The 16836-nt window shown below is 35.0% G+C and overlaps 1 protein-coding gene across 1 annotated transcript in view; it reads right to left on the bottom strand.

The window, feature by feature from the left end:
* The window catches only part of FMN2 (formin 2), a 441094-nt gene that overhangs the window by 198246 nt on the left and 226012 nt on the right, over window positions 1–16836 (bottom strand). The window contains exon 8 of the mRNA XM_072647566.1: window positions 9642–9703. Within this exon, the coding sequence (XP_072503667.1) occupies window positions 9642–9703 (62 nt within the window). The remainder of the gene's footprint in view (window positions 1–9641; window positions 9704–16836) is intronic.

Below are 16836 nucleotides of genomic sequence, written 5' to 3'. Positions count from 1 at the left end.
ATTTAATTCATTTTGTGGTAGCACAGAATTGTAAATTGAAGGAGTGCCCATCAATTGGAGAATGACTGAATGTTAGGCTTTATGAATGCGGTAAAATGCTATTGTGCCATAAGAAATGAAAAAAAGGAATGATTTCAGAGAAACTTGAGAAGATTTGCATGAACTGATGCAAACTGAAGAATGTAGAATCAGAACATTTTACTAAATAATAACTATATTTTAAAGGTAACTTCAAAAGACTTAAGAACTCTGGTCAGAACAACAATGATTCTAGAAGCTCAATGATAAAGCATGTGACTTATCTCCTGAGAAATTCTGGACACAAGGCATCAAAAGAGATATACATTTTTGGACATAGCCAAGGTGAGTTTTACTTTATCTCACTATGTGTGTTTCTTACAAATATCTTGTTTCGTTTTTGTTTTTCCTTTTAAATGGTGGGTAGGTGTGTGGGTGAGAGAGAGAGAGAAAAAATAAATGCAAGTATAACTGAAATATCAAATCAGAATTTTTGTTTTAGAAAAAGGAACCCATATGGAGAAAACATCATCAGATCATGAATATCACTAAATATCATGCATGAATAAATATGTTTTTCTTAGTATACAAAGATTGTACTAGTGACTACTGACTTACTACAAAGGTAAATCTGGAAAATCTTATCAGTGCCAAAGTTGGTTCTATATTTTCCATCTCTTTCCATGACACACCATAGAGACAAGGGAAAAAAAGAAAAGCAGGACAAGAACTCCATTCTTCTCTTTCTCTTATTAGAGGGTAATGAAGTGATATAAGTGTCTCATTTGTAGCTCTACTACTTTCAAGTACATATACGTATTATACTGATATTGGTCTTATAGTCTGCGTGCTTTTTTAGTTCCTTTCCCAGTAGTAGTAATATGTTTTGTAATGAGGCATGAACACACTTTCCCTAAGTCCCTCCAATGACTGATGTTCTAATCTAATTTTATGCTTAATCCACATGCATTTAATTCATTGTGGCAGCATGAAAAGAACCTTGGATTTAGAAAATCTGGATTTGTCATTTCTGCCACTTAATATTGATGAGTAACAGGGCATGTGAAGACTGTTTCTCCCTGTTTCTGGCTGACCATGTATGCTAGCTTAACACCTGGGTACCTCAAGTATGATAAAATAACTCCCTTATTGGCTGCTGGGCAGGAAGCATTTTTAATTGAGTAGACCTTTAAAAGGGAATAACCCAAGAATGACTGATCTCTCTCTTTCTCTCTCTCTTTCTCTGAAGACTTTTTGGGCTACTCACTAGAGGTACAGAGATGCTGTCTTTCTGGTACCATGTCATTCTGACATCGTGTCAACTGCTTCCACGGTGTGCCTACAGAAAATGGGCTCAACTCAGCAAGCTTGTGCCTGGACCTCTGGCTATCTTTTCTGCTTTCTGCTTCTGTCCTTGATCAGAGGTAACTGAATATCATTCTAGATGTTTTAGACTCTGAGAAGACCTTGTGAGTTTGACATGTCTGAAGACCCTAGGTCCTCAGTCAGTGCCAGATATACTTTGGAAGGAATTCTTGGCACCTAGTTTAGTGCTTTTTGGAGAAAATGAACAACAGCTGGGGGATAAGTCCAGCCCTTTGTCTAGCTGGCCAGATACAATGATTTTGAAGACTCAGTGCAGGGTCAAAACCAAATGTAAATTACCTATTCAATAGTCTTCAAATTGCTTCATGTTCTGACATTAAAATCTTAGCATCCTGGGAATGTGCAACAGTAGTTACAAATTACTGTATGCATTTTATGTCTTCTTCGAATATGTGCTTCTCATAGTCTTTTATGTCCAGTATTTCTTTTGAGTACAAAAAATAAATACCTGTCCCATTCTTGATTTAAACTATACATCAAAGACCTTTTTATCCTCTATTTTTAGTCAAAAAAGTTAAATCTTACCCCAGCAATTCAGGTCTTTGTGTTTATTGAATATTAGTTCACAAATTTCATACACTTCTATGTGCTATGTACCTAATGTGTTTGACTGGCCCACCTCTCTATTTTTTATCCATTACCAAATTATTTTGATGATTATGACTTTGATATTTGATGGCTAACTCTGTGTGTGTGTCTGTGTGGATATATGTATGTGTTATAGATTGCCAGACTCCTATTTTCCCACTTTAAATTTTTTCTTTTAGATTGTTGACTTTTTTGTTATTCCAGAGGAATTTAACTATTTTTTTTGTAGCTCTACAAAATAATCCTCTGTTAGTGTGATTGGTTGGTCATTGAATAAGTAAATTTATTGAAGTAGTAGTTATTAATTGTTAGATATATGACCTTGGGTGATTCATAATCACACTGGGTTTCAGTTTCCCCAATTCATAAAATGAGCATAATTAAACATTTAATTGTAGTTGTCTTTTAACAAAAGCATTATATTTGTAAGTATAAGTGCAATTATTATTGTTGAGAATTCAACAGCTATTCACAAAGCCCATTAAATGTTTAATATTAATACTGATATATTAACAGCAATTCTGATTTACTGCATCCTGTTTCTAAGCTTTCTGCCAATGTGTGCTTGTGAGAACCTTTTGTGTAGGAAAGAATCTGTGGAGTAAGTTAGACATGAACAAGTTAAAGTGTCTAGTCATGAGAATACTGTCCCTAAACCTCTTATTACACAGCTTACTCTATTTATGATCTTTAAAGGAGGCAAATCTAAATTTCTCTCTAGGAAATCTGTTATAATTCCTTTTTTTTCCTCTTTTCAATTTTTTCAATTTTTTTTATTTAAAGTTTTGAGTTCCAAATTCTGCCCCTCTCTTCCTCCCTCCCCGTTCTTCTTCCTCAGACAGTAAGCGATCAAATATAGGCTATACATGTGCAATTATGTAAAACGTTTCCACATTACTCATTTTGTATAGGACCCAAATAAAAGAAAAAAATGAAAGAAAGTTAAAAAATAGCAAGCTATATTCAATCAACATCAGTTCTTTCTTTGAAGGCCAATAGTATGCTCTGGTATTATCTTGGATCATTGTATTGCTAAGAGTAGCTAAGTCATTCACAGTTCTTCAATGAACAATGTTGCTGTTACTGTGTATAGTATTCTCCTGGCTCTGTTCACTTCACTATGCATCAGTTCGTGGAAATTTTTCCAGGTTTTTTCTGAAATCATCCTGCTTCTCATTTCTTATAGCACAATAATATTCCATTACAATCATATACCACAGATTGTTTAGGCATTTGCCAATTGATGGGCATCCCTTTGATTTCCAATTCTTAGCCACCACACACACATACAACGAGCTGCTATAAATATTTTTGTTCAAATAGGTCCTTTTCCCTTTTTTTAGATGTCTTTGGGATATCAAACTACCAGTGGTATTGCTAGATCATAGGATATGCACAGTTTTGTAACACTTTGGGCATAGTTCCAAATTGCTCTCCAGAATGGTTGGATCAGTTCACAATTCCACCAACAGTGCATTAGTGTCCTAGTTTTCCCATATCCCTTCCAACATCCAACATTTTCTTGTTTTTTTATATTAGCCACTACAATAAGTATGAGGTGATATCTCAGAATTGTTTTAATTTGCATTTCTCTAATCAATAATGATTTAGAGCATTTTTTCATATGACTATAGATAGCCTTGATTTCTTTAAAAAATGTCTGTTCATATCCTTTGACCGCTTACCAATTGGAAAGTGACTTGCATTTATATAATTTTGACTCAGTTTTCTGTATATTTGAGAAATGAGGCCTTTAGCAGAGATACTTGTTGCAAATTCCCTCCTCCTCCCCTGAGTTTCTGTTTTCCTTATAATTTTGGTTACATTGATTTTGTTAGTGCAAAAACTTTTAAATGTTATGTAATCAAAATTAGCTAGTTTACATTTAATGCTCATCATATCTTCTTGTTCCTAAATTATTTCCTTATCCATAAATTTGACAAACTATTCCATGTTCCATTAATTTGATTATGGTATCAATCTTTATGTATTGTTAATGTATGTGCTTTGACCTTATCTTGGTATATCTTGAAATGTTAGTCTATACCTAATTTCTGCCATATTGTTTCCCAGTTTTCCCAGCAGTTTTTGTCAAATAATAAGTTTTTGTTCCAAAACTTTGGATCTTTAGGTTAATCACATACCATGTTATTATTGTCATTTATTATAATGTAATTTGTACTTAATCTATTCCACTGATGCACCTATTTCTTAGCCAGTACCAGATTGTTTTGATAATTATACTTCACAACACAGTTTGAGATCTGATGTGGCTAGACCATCTTCTTTTCACATTTTTTCCCATTGATTCCCTTGATATTCTTGGCCTTTTGTTCTTGCAGATCAATTTTGCCAATATTTTTTTTCTAGCTCTATAAAATAATTTTTGATAAGTTTCATTGGAATGGCATTGAATAATTATATTAATTTAGGTAAAATTATCATTTTTATTATATTGTTTCAGCCTACACATGAGTAATTAATACTTTTCCAGTTGTTTAGATTTGACTTTATTCATATGAACAGTTTTATAGTTGTATTCATATAGTTCTTGGGTGTGTGCTGGCAGGTAGAATCTCAAGTATTTTATATCATTTCTATCTCTTACTGCTGGACTTTGCTGGTAAAATGCATAGAAAGGGTAATGATTTATATGGGTTTATTTTGTATCCTCTAACTTGCTAAAGTTGTTAATAATTTCAAGTAGCTTTTTAGTTGATTCTCCAAGATTTTCTAAGTATAATATCATGTCATCTGCAAAGAGTGATAGTTTTGTTTCCTCATTGTCTAATTCCTTTATTTATTTATTTGGTGAAGAAATTGGGGTTAAATAACTCACCCAGGGTCACACATCTAATTTGTATCAAGTGGCTGAGGCTAGATTTGAACTCAGGTCTGCCTGACTCTAGAGCCAGTGCTCTATCTATAACACCAATTAGCTTTCCCCTTTTAATTTCTTTTTCTTATTGTTCTAGCTAACATTTCTAGTAAAATAATAAATAACTGGGGGACAATGGGTGTCTTTGCTTCATCCCCTGATTATATTGAAAAGCTTCAAGTTTATTCCCCTTACAGATAATTCTTCCTGGTGGTTTTAGGCAAACAGTACTCATCATTTTAAGGTAAACTCCATTTATTCCTGTGCTCTCTAGTATGTTTAATAGAAATGGGTACTGTATTTCATGAAAGGTTTTTTTCTGTATCTATTGAGATAATCATATGATTTCTGTTAGTTTTGTTACTGATATGGTAAATTATGCTGATAGTTTTCCTAATATTGAACCAGCCTTGCATTCTGGTATAAATCTCACCTGGTCACAGTCTACAATCCTTGTGATGTATTACTCTAATCGTTTTGCTAGTATTTTTTTCAAAAATTCAACAGCAATATTCATTAGGGTTTGTCTATAGCTCTCTTTCTCTGCTTTGGCTCTTCCTGGTTTGGGTAGCAGCACCATATTTAGGCATAAAAGGAATTTGTTAGGACTTCTTTGCCTATTTTCCCAAATAGTTTAAGTGGTATTAGGATTAATTGTTCTTTAAATGTTTGGTAGAATTTGCTTGTGAATCCATCTGGTCCTGGGGATTTTTTCTTAGGAAGTTCATTGATGGTTTGTTTAATTTCTTTTTCAAATATTGAGATATTTAAATATTTTATTTCTTCTGTTAATCTGGGTAATTTATATTTTTTGCAGATATTCACCCATTTCATTTAGATTGTCAAATTTGTTGGCATATAATTGGACAAAATAGTTCCTAACAATTATCTTAATTTCCTTTTCATTTGTGCTGAATTCACTCCTTTCATTTTTGATATCAATAATCTGGTTTTCTTCTTTTCCCTTTTTAATCAAATAAACCAATGGTTTATCTATTTTATTGCTTTTTCTCCCATAAAACCATCTTCTAGTTTTATTTCAATGTTTAATAGTTTTCTTACTTTCCATTTTACTAATCTTTCTTTTGATTGTCAGGATTTATAGTTTGGTATTTAATTGGGGTTTTTTTTAATGTGTTTTTTTCTAGTTTTTAGTTGCATGCCCAGTTTATTAATTGAATTTTTCTCTATTTCATTGAAATAAGCAATTAGAGATGCAAATTTCCCCGAAGTACTGCTTTGGCCAAATCTCATAAATTTTGTTATGTTGTGTCATTGTTGTTTTCTTTAATGAAATTATCAATTGCTTCTATAATTTGTTCTCTGACCCACTTGTTTTTTTACAATTAGATTATTTAATGTACAATTAACTTTAAATCTCTTTTTATTATCCATTATTCAATGTAATTTTTATTGCATTATGATCTGAAAAAGATATGTTTACTATTTCTTCTTCTCTGCATTTGATTGTGAGGTTTTTATGTCCTATGCATGGTCAATTCTTGTGTACACCCTATGTACTGCTGAGAAAAAGCTATATTCCTTTCTATTCTTATTTACCTTCCTCCAGAGAGCTGTCATATCTAACTTTTCTGGAATTTTATTCACCTTCTCAACTTCTTTCTTGTTTATTTTTTTGGTGAGATTTATCTCATTCTGAGGGTGGAAACTTGAGGTTCCCACTAGTATAGTTTTATTATCTATTTTCTCCTATAACTCAGTAAAATTCTTCAAAAATTTAGGTGCTATAACATTTGGTGTATATGTCCAGTATTGATACGACTTCATTGACTATGGTACCTTTCAGCAAGATATGTTTCCTTCCTTATCTCTTTTATTAAGATCTATTTTTGCTTTGGCTTTGTCTGAAATCATGATTGTTACCTCTGTTTTCTTTGTTTCTGCTGAAGCATAATAAACTCTGCTCCATCCCTTTGCCTTTACCCTGTGTGTATCTCTGCTTGAAATGTGTTTTTTGTAAACAACAAATAGTAGGATTCTGGTTTTTAATCCATTTTGCCATCTGTTTCTATTTTATGGGTGAGTTCAACCTATTCACATTTATAGTTATGATAAATATGCATTTCCCTCCCTGCCCCTTTTCACTTATTTATCCACATTTCTCTTACCCCTACCCCCATCCTTTCCCTCCATGCAAGTATTTTACTTCTGATTACTGTCTTCTCCAATATACCCTTCCTTTCAGTCCTCCCTTCCCCTTCTATTATCCTCATCTCTTTTTACTTCCTTATAGGGTAAGATGGATTTCCATATCCAGTTGAGTGTATATACTATTTCCTCTTGAGGCAATTTTGATATCAGTAAGCCTTGCTTACTCCACCCCCATCTTCTCCTTCATTGTAATAGCTCTTTCATGCCTCTTTTATGTGGGATAGTTTACCCTTTTCAATCTCTCCCCTTTCTTCTTCCAGTGCAATTTTTTTCTTATCTCTTAATTGGGGGGGGGGGGGTATCATGCCATCAAAGTCACCTTATATCCATATTCTCTATCTACATATACTCTTTCTAATTGCTCATACAGTAAAAAAAAGTTGAGTTACAAATATTATTTTGCCATTTAGAAATATGAACAGTTTGACCTTTTTGAATGTCCTATGTTTTTTCTTTCTTGTTTCTTTTTCACCTTTTTATATTTCCCTTGAGTCTTGTATTTGGAGGCCAAGTTTTTTTATTCAGCTCTGGTTTTTTAATTAGAAACACTTGAAAGTCCTCTATTTCATTACATTTCCATTTTTCCCCCTAGAAGATTATATTCAATTTTGCTGGGTAGATGATTTTATATTCCTGGGGTAGGTTGTATTCCTAACTCCTTTGCCTTTCAGTATACCAAATCCTCTGGTTCTTTTATATAGAAGGTCTCCAATATTATGCAATACTGACTGTAACTCCAGGATATCTGAATTCTTTCTTTTTGACTATTTGCAATACTTTCTCCTTGATCTGTGAACTCTGGAATTTGGCTATGATGATGTTCCTGGGAGTTTTCATTTTGGGATCTCATTCAAGTGGTGATCGGTCAATTCTTTTCATTTCTATTTTGTCCCATGTTTCTAACATATCATGACAATTTTCTCTTATAATTTTTTGAAAGATGTTGTCCAGGCCTTTTTTTTTTAATCATGGTTTTCAGGTAGATCAATAAATCTTATATTATCTCTCCTGAATCTATTTTCTAGGTCTGTTGTTTTACCAATGAGAAACTTCACATTTTCTTTGATGTTTTTTTTCCTTTTTTTCTTTTGTTTTATTTTATTTTGATGTCTCATAGAGTTATTACTTTCTACTTATTTAATTTTAAATTTTAAGGAATTATTTTCTTCAGGGAGCTTTTATACTTCCTTTCTATTGGGCCAATAACATTTTTTAGGGAATTATTTTCCTTGGCAATTTTAAAAATATCTTTTCCCCTGGTATTGATTCTTTTTTCATTATTCTCTTGCATTACTCTCATTTCTTTCCTCATTTTTTCTTCCACTTCTCTAATTTGCTTTTTAAGCTCTTTCAGAAACTCTTTTTGGGCCTGAGACCAAATTATATTTGTCTTTGAGGCTTCATAGGTAGCCATTTGGACATGATTGTCCTCCTTATCACCATAATAATTTTCTATAATCCAGCCCTTTTTTGTTCTTTGCTCCACTTGAATTTTTTATTATGAGAGCAGGACTCTGGTCCTGCGCTGTCGTAAGTTTTTCATGCTAGGACTCTGGGTCTCACTGGCCTTTTACTAGGCTTCAGCTGCTTGCTTTTTCCGGAGGGAAGACTTCCTTTCTGGCTTGTACTGGGGGGTGGGGCCTCCCTATTGGCCTCCCCTGGGTGTGGAGTTCAGCTGCTGGCCTACTTCAGGGGTAGCAGTAGTAGTAGTAGTAGTAGTAGTAGTAGTAGTAGTAGTAGTAGTAGTAGTAGTAGCCTTGCTACTGGGTTGTTGTGGTAACAGAGTCTTTCTGGTGGCTGGCCCTCCAGATTTAATTTTGTTGCTGGTCTGCCCCAGGCATGGGGCCCTGTTGCTGGATTGCTGCAGAAACTAGGTCTCCTTGCAGCTGTACCCCAGGGGTGGTAGGTCTCACTGTCAGCCAGCCCCTGGGTAGGGCTTCACTACTATTGGGTAATGGGGTCAGTGTCTTGCTAGTGGTTTGTGCTGGGGTGGGACCTTGATGAGCTGCACAGACTGCTCACCTGCCCAGGTGTTTGCTGGCTTGCAGGAGGATGAGGCCTCACTTTTGTATTGTTGGAGCGTGGAGCCCTGCTCTAGGCCCCCTACTGTGAGGCAGACTGCTCCTGTGACTGTGGCAGTTGCTCTTGTTTCTCCCCACTCCAGTGAGACAGACCTTTCCTGCTGGTAAGCAGCTGGTAGGCTGCTTCCCTGCTCCTGTATCGGTTCTGAAGTGGTTTTCTAGTTGTTTCAAAGGGAATTTGGGAGGGCTTCAGAGGGTTCCTTCCTCTCTGCCATCTTGGCACCAGAAGTCCTCCAATTTCTAAAAAGGGTAGCTAACTTTATTTTTTTTAATGAAGATTAATGTATAAATGTATTTCAAAGATATTATATTTGCATGTATGCAAACTCTCCTATTTTTTGCATATATCTCTCTACATATATAAATATACATATATACACATATATTTGCATATATGTGTATACATCTAGATCTCTACAAACTATCTATATAAAGAGATAGGGAGGGAGAGATGGAAGGACAGAGAGGGGTGTGTGTGTGCACGCGCATGTGTGTTCACACTTCTTTCTACTACTCACATTTTCATAGAGGGCTTGAAGAGTCTCCAGGTCAACCACAGAATTATCCAAGTTCACAACAGCTGTTTAAAAAAAAATAAGTACTAGTTAGTGATCAAGATGATTATAAGCTGATTATGAATAGTAACCTGGCCATTTAAATATATATAATAAAATGGCTTCATAAATCTGTAGTCACACACCTTCAAGTTTTAGCGCAAATGATCCCACTAAGCCCAGCCCTAAAACCAAAAGTCAGTATTCTTATACTTGTAGGTATCATGGTGAAAAGAAAAGCAATAAGAAACAATTCAATACTTGTAATACCCTATACATCCATACAGTCTCACAAGCAAAGTTTGATTATAAACTAAGGAATCTGTGGGAAGTTTTGCCCTGACATTTATGCCTTGATGAAAAGAATTAGAAAAATCTGTACCATGCCAGAAAAATAAGCAGCTTTCTCTTGTCACTGGTAGATTTCAGTCTTAAATTGATTAATTCAGACATCACCTACTTTACTTTAAAACACTTGACAAAGGTTAAATCTTCTATTACAAAACTGACAGGGTTAGTATAGACATAACATATGCTTTTCCTGTTGTCCATTAATACCAATTCTTTGATGTAGTATTCTGTGATTTAGAAGGATATAAAAGATACTATCAAAAAATAAAAAAAGCGAGCCAATACATTATATACAACTCAATTGTGCATCCTAGAAAAAAAAAGCACCATAGTAAAAAATACGTAATAACTAAATATAAAGACTAGTTTAGTCTAAGGCTTTATTAAACACTATGTTTATTGATGTTCCTCATTTATATCTTATTTAGTCTAGTATTCAAATTAATCTGTAATAGTTAAATATGTAATTAATGGAAATGGGACAGTTTAGTCCAGATGTAAACTGTGTGCCAAGGAGAAAGCTTGTCTGAGATTAAAGCTTTTCTAGAGATAATCTACAAAGTATAATAGTCATGAGTTGATTTCTTATCCTCAATATCTGCACTGTCCAACTCAAATAAAAACGGGGGCTGCTAAATCGTACTGAATGATCCCTGCCAGTTGCATATTGTCTTAGAAAATTGCATCTTCATATTATCTATGATCTATTGTATTTTAATTTATTTTGTTAAATATTCCCCAATTCATATGTTTTTGGCTACACTAGGGAATGAAACTGGTGTTTGATACCTCTGCCTCATGTCATATGGTATACCTATAACCTCACAGAGGCTAAAACACAAATATAACATTATCTTAGGGACGCTGGCAACATACATGGAATGGAGATAGGAGGTAGAATTGCTAAAGAATGAGTAACTTGAACAAGATAATTTAGCACTTTTATGTTGAAGCTGTGGGTATGCCTCAGATATATCAGAAAGAATTATATCAAAGAAAACATGATACTTCTACTTACATGATAAACCTATTTTAATTTTCAGGGAAAGTCAAATCTCAAATCTCTTTTCTTCACAGTGAACCCTTGGCAAACCAATTCAGCTCTGCATTGTATTCTCTTGAGTCCTCGGCCCCCTTACCATACTGCTGATTATGCCCTGCTGAGCTGTGGCCTCAGCCTTGGGTCATACCCATCATCTGCCACTTTCACTCACATACACATATTGCTGAACAAAGGTAGAAAATCATCCACTACAAATTTATAATGCACAACTTCAACTGGGTCCTCACTACTTCTAAGCAATCCTTCCACACGGCCTTTATCAACTCATTATCCCACTCTCCATAGTGACTCTTCTAATCCTTTTCATGCCTTCTCAAACCTCCCATGATTCCTCCTCTTCGCATCATCTCAGTTGAGAACTTTGTCTCAGATTTTACAGAAAAAACTCTGGCCATTCACCATGCCCTTCCTCTTCTCATCTCCATTTCACCCCATTGCCTCATTTACCCCTATATCACACAAAAAAGTGGCTCTATTCCTCACCAAGGTAAAGCCCTCTACTTGAACAAGTGATCCAATTCCATTCCACCTCCTCCAACAGTGGCCACCTTCTGTCATCTCCACTGTCCCTTATCTTCATTCTTTCTCCCTGTCTATTGGTTCATTCCCTAGTGTGTACAAAAATTCTTGCATCTCTTCCATCCTCAAAAGTCCTCACTTGATTGTTTCATCTCCACCAACTTTCATCCTATATCTCTTCTGCCCTTTGTAGCCAAGGTCCTTGAGAAGAATGCCTACAGTGGATGCATCCACTCCCTTTCCTTTCCCTCTCTTCTTAATTTCTTATATTCTGGTTCCCAACCTCATCCCTCAATAGAAACTGCTCTCTCCAAAATTACCAATAATTCTCTAATTGTCAGATCCAATAGCCTGTTCTCATTACTCCTTCTTCTTGACTCCTCTGCTGCCTTTGACACTACTGACCTCCTCTTCATATTCTCATCCCTCTAGATTTCTAGGGCAGTATTATCTCCTGGTTCTCCTACCTGACTCCTCCTCAGTTTTCTTTATTGGATCCTCATCTAGTATCCTACTAAATGTGGGCATCCCAGAGGACTCTGTCATGGTCCCACTTCTTCCTCTATACTACTTCATTTGGTGATCTCATCAACTCTCATAGATTTAATAATCATCTCTGTGCTGTTGATTATAATAGACTTATCCAGCCTTAACCTCTCTGCTGACCTCCAGTCTCACATCTCAGACTTTAAGTCTAGTAAACATCTTAAACCCAACATGGCTCAAACTGAACTCACTAGCTTTCTCCCTATACCTTCCCCCTCCCAACTTTCCTGCTACTATGTAGGGCACCACAACCCTCTCAGTTTCCCAGGTTCACAACCCAAGCATAATCCTTGATTCATAATCCCCCACACTCCAATATCCAGTCTTTTGCCAAGAATTGCTGATTTAAAATTTGCAATATCTTCTGAATAGGTCCCTTTTTTTCCTCTGATATTCCACCACCCTAGCACAGGCACTCATCATGTCACACCTAGACTACTGTAACAGCTTGATTATTGTTCTGTCTGCCACAATTCTCTGTCCAATACAGTCTTCTATCTTCCACTAAGCTACCAAAGTGCTTTTTTCTAAAGCACAGGTCCAACCACGTTACCCTCCCCTACTCAATAATTAACTAAAAAGGCTCACTATTACCTCCAGCATCATATACAAAATCCTGTTTGACATTCAAAGGTCTTCAATAATTGTAGCACCCCTCCTTCCCTTTCTCATATTCTTATACTTTATACTTTCCTTCAAATATAGTACTCTTTGATCCAGTGACACTAGCCTTCTTGCTCTTCCATGAATGAGAAAGACACTCCATCTCTCAGCTCCAGGTATTTAATTGCTCTGGTTGTCTCCCATTTCTGTAATGTTCTCCTTCCTCAGCTCTATCTCTGGCTTCCCTAGCTTCCTTCAAGTAAGTTCCAGCTAAAATTCTACAGGAAACCTTTCCCAATCCTTTTTAATTTGTGTACCTTCCCTCATTAAGTATTTCCTATTTATCTTGTATATAGATAGTGTATACATATTTTCTTGTCTCTCCTATAAGACTATGAGGTCCTCTAGGGCAGGAATGGTCTTTTGCCTTTTCTTTACATCTCCAGTGCTTAGCAGAGTGTCTGGTACCTGGTACCAGTAGGTGCTTAATAAATCCTTATTGGCTGACTATTATTACAAAAACCCCTTCCCAGGCATTAGTTAATCTAAAATTGAGGCTGATTTTCCATGTGGTAAACATGCACAGAGATGGACAAGTGGGTAATCACTATCCAAACACAATATTTGTATGTCATTTTACCAATTGCAAAGTGATCTCACATAGATTATGCCATTTAATCCCCACAACAACCATTGTAGAAATAGTCCGGGCATAGATAACCAGTCTCTTTTTATAGATGATGAAAGTAAGGCAAAGGGATATCAAATGGAGGACACATAGCTTGTTTCATTGTAGCCAGGTAATGCAGCTATCCAGGTCTTCTGACTCCAAGTCCAGGGCTTTTTTTCACAATGCCATGTTTTCTTCTAACTTTTTACCCCATCTCCTCAATGAGTTTCATTCACCTGAACTGAGGACTGGGATATCAGTATATTCCATGAGGACCCATGCTAATGATTTACACATTTTAATACTGAGATTTAACATAAATTTCTGGCTTGGTTACTGCAATGAATTTTACTTTTGGCCTATGTTTCAATTTCCTCCCCTACAAATGAGGGAAAATACTACTCATATTTCCTGGGGTGTGACACAATTAGCTCAGTATGGAACTAAGGCCAAATCTGTTTCAGTTAGCTTGAAATAGATGTCATGCTTTTTATTTCATTTTGATATATTTATTTACCAAATACACACTGAGGCACAGACATAATCTTAAAATGAATAAATCAACGAACTGGACAGGAAATCAGTGTTGTAATCTGTAATTATGATTAGGTAATATGAATGCAATTTAAGATTACAGGATAAATAGTTTGCACTCGTCTTTTGTTTTTTCCTTCCCTCTTTGTCCCAGGGTCTTCACAATTACCATCAGTGTCTGGGACTCATCACAATTCTAAACTGTCTATCCCTAACATGTCTATAAAGTAGTTTTAGCTATATTCCTATAATATACATTAAAAAGAAATGTCACTCCTAATTTCACTAAAGCATCCACTTTATTTTTACGTGAATATGTTCATGGATCAGAAAGATGTCAAGAGGAAACACTAGACTTTTTAAAAAAGCAGAATAAAAGGTTATTCACTTATTTAGATCACTGCTAACTTTTGAGGGCAAAAATAATGTAGATATTTGCAGTGTTAATATGTACATTTGGCTAGTTTCTATCTAAGATAGTTAATGATTTTATGCCTTCACATTAACTAAAAAGTAAGAAAATAAATACAGATAAATTGGATCCCCCATAATTAGCTGTTTCATCTTTGGTAAGTTGTTCCTACACTTCTTTCTATTACTCATTTTCTAAAAGAGGAGAAGCATGGCTAAATCTATTGCTACAAAGAGATCACTTGAGGAAATGGGTTAATGAAATTGGAAGTGGATACTCACACAAAATGATTACTATTTGGCTTAGAAAGAAATAAAATTTGAAATTTATAGAAATATATCAGTTACATCCTGGAAGAAAAGGGGTATGGAGGAGAAAGAGCGAATAAACTGGGAATTTCAGGTAGAAAATTTTTAAAAAATAATTGTTTCTGAAAAATAAGAATTAAAATGATAAAATATTAATTGCATTTTCTCATCTTTAATACTTTGGTCCATTTGTTTCAGTTAGTTAAAGCTGTGTGCTAATTTGGCCAAAATCATTAAATTCCATGGTCTTTTCAATGAACTATGCTATCACAAAAGTAGAAGTGAAAAATCCTACTTTAGAATCTCTTAGAATTCAATGAGCAGCTTAATTTCAAATATGGAGTGATGATTGTATTCCAAGAATAATACAAATTTACAGGGAGTCCAATAAAATTCCAGTAAATTATTACTCTTATTCTCAAGGTACAGAATTACTTATATAGAAAAAAAATAATGTCATAAATATTCAGATAAGTTTATGAATAGAAAACTGGGATATTTATTGTATAATTAATTTTTATGCAAAAAGAGTCTCACATGTATGGCCCACAGATAGCAGTATAATGTTCTTTGTATATCGGGTCTTTGCTGTTATCTTGTTTTCAGAATTCATTTGCTTCAGCATCAAGAAATATGGCACATTATTCCTAGTCTGACTTTCTACAATGTTAGAATCACCCAAGGATTAGCTAGAAAGCACTGTAACACTTCTGTTTGAATTTTTGCATAAGATAAGAAAGTGTCTGCCTGTGAGCTTTCAACAGAAAAGCTATGTAGAAAGGAAAGGATCATATTTTAAAAGCCTGTTTTAAAATGAATGCATCTAAAAAAAAAAGTACTAAATTTCAGTTATCCAAAGAGACTATAAACCCACACTTGAAAATACTGCACAATTTTCAGTTACTCAGATAAACTTACTTTTACCTAGCAAATTCAACACAGGATGATGATTTTTAGAAGTCTTTCAAAAATACATCACTGTCAAAGTGTCACTAGTCCTCAGCATGAATTTCTATTTGAATCTTCTTGCCATGATCACATTTAAACATAATACATACCCTAGTGCTTGTGCCTGGTTCCCTGAATATTCTATAAGTATTTGATCCACTTCACAGTGGTCTCTTTCCTTGATTTCAACCTTAAGATCTCATAATAAAATTGAGCAAGTTTGAGAATGAGAAACAGAATGAAGCTCTAGAGGCAGATAACCTCAGCCCAATAATTGATTCATGCCTCATGATACTAATATCATGGATTTTGTCATTCCTGCTAACTCATTCTGGCTTGAATGATTAAGTGATTCACCTTTGCCCAAGGACTTCATCAGAGCTTATAAAACCATCAACATAACTTGACTACATTGTGAGGCAAGACAATTTTTACAAGTATATTTTCATGAAAGACTCATTTCGAGTAAAATAGATATATGGCTTCAAGAATTACGTACAGGATGTTCCATTGGCAAAGGCTTATTCCAATAACTGACTTGTATAGAGAACATTATTGGGATTTAGTAAAAAGGTAGATGTTTTATGTCAGTTTTCAAAAAGTCAGATTTGAGGGAGTAGCAATAAAATCCTTAACATCTTTTATTTTTTTCTTTTGTTCATTAAAAGGGCCATTCCCTGACTACTTCTTAAAGAAGCCTATTCACTCAATGGGCATTACCTCCTCCTAAGTGAGTACCTGAAAAGGTCAGCCTAAAGAGGCCAAAGTCTCCCATTGCATTCTGGGCCATTTCCAGTCATCCTGATGAATATCTGGTCACTGGACCCAGATGACTCAGGAGAATAAAGTGAAGTTGGTGATCTTGCACAGCCCTCCCTCACTCAAAACAAAGTCAAGTACAAGTCATGTCATCATTTCTCTGATGTCATAGTCTTCATCAAAAATGAAGGACGAACACAGACAGACATGTAGAAATAAATAATCGAGCTATAGCACTTAAGAGAGACAAGAGAATTTTGAGTTCAGCTACTCTATTCCCCTTTCTGATACACAAATCTCTCTTGAACATCCAGAAAAAGGACTGTAATAGTCCCTGCCATGTACTGGTCATCCAGCCTCTATTACAATAATTCCATGTGTTCTGAGGCAGCCCATTCCAATTTTGGAGAGGTCTCCTTGGAAATGTGCTCCTTACACTTAAATCA

Source organism: Notamacropus eugenii, chromosome 2 (genome assembly GCF_028372415.1).
Source record: "Notamacropus eugenii isolate mMacEug1 chromosome 2, mMacEug1.pri_v2, whole genome shotgun sequence".
Lineage (NCBI taxonomy): Eukaryota > Metazoa > Chordata > Mammalia > Diprotodontia > Macropodidae > Notamacropus > Notamacropus eugenii.
The sequence above is the reverse complement of the archived record's forward strand: the minus strand, read 5'-3'. Positions and strand labels throughout refer to the sequence as shown.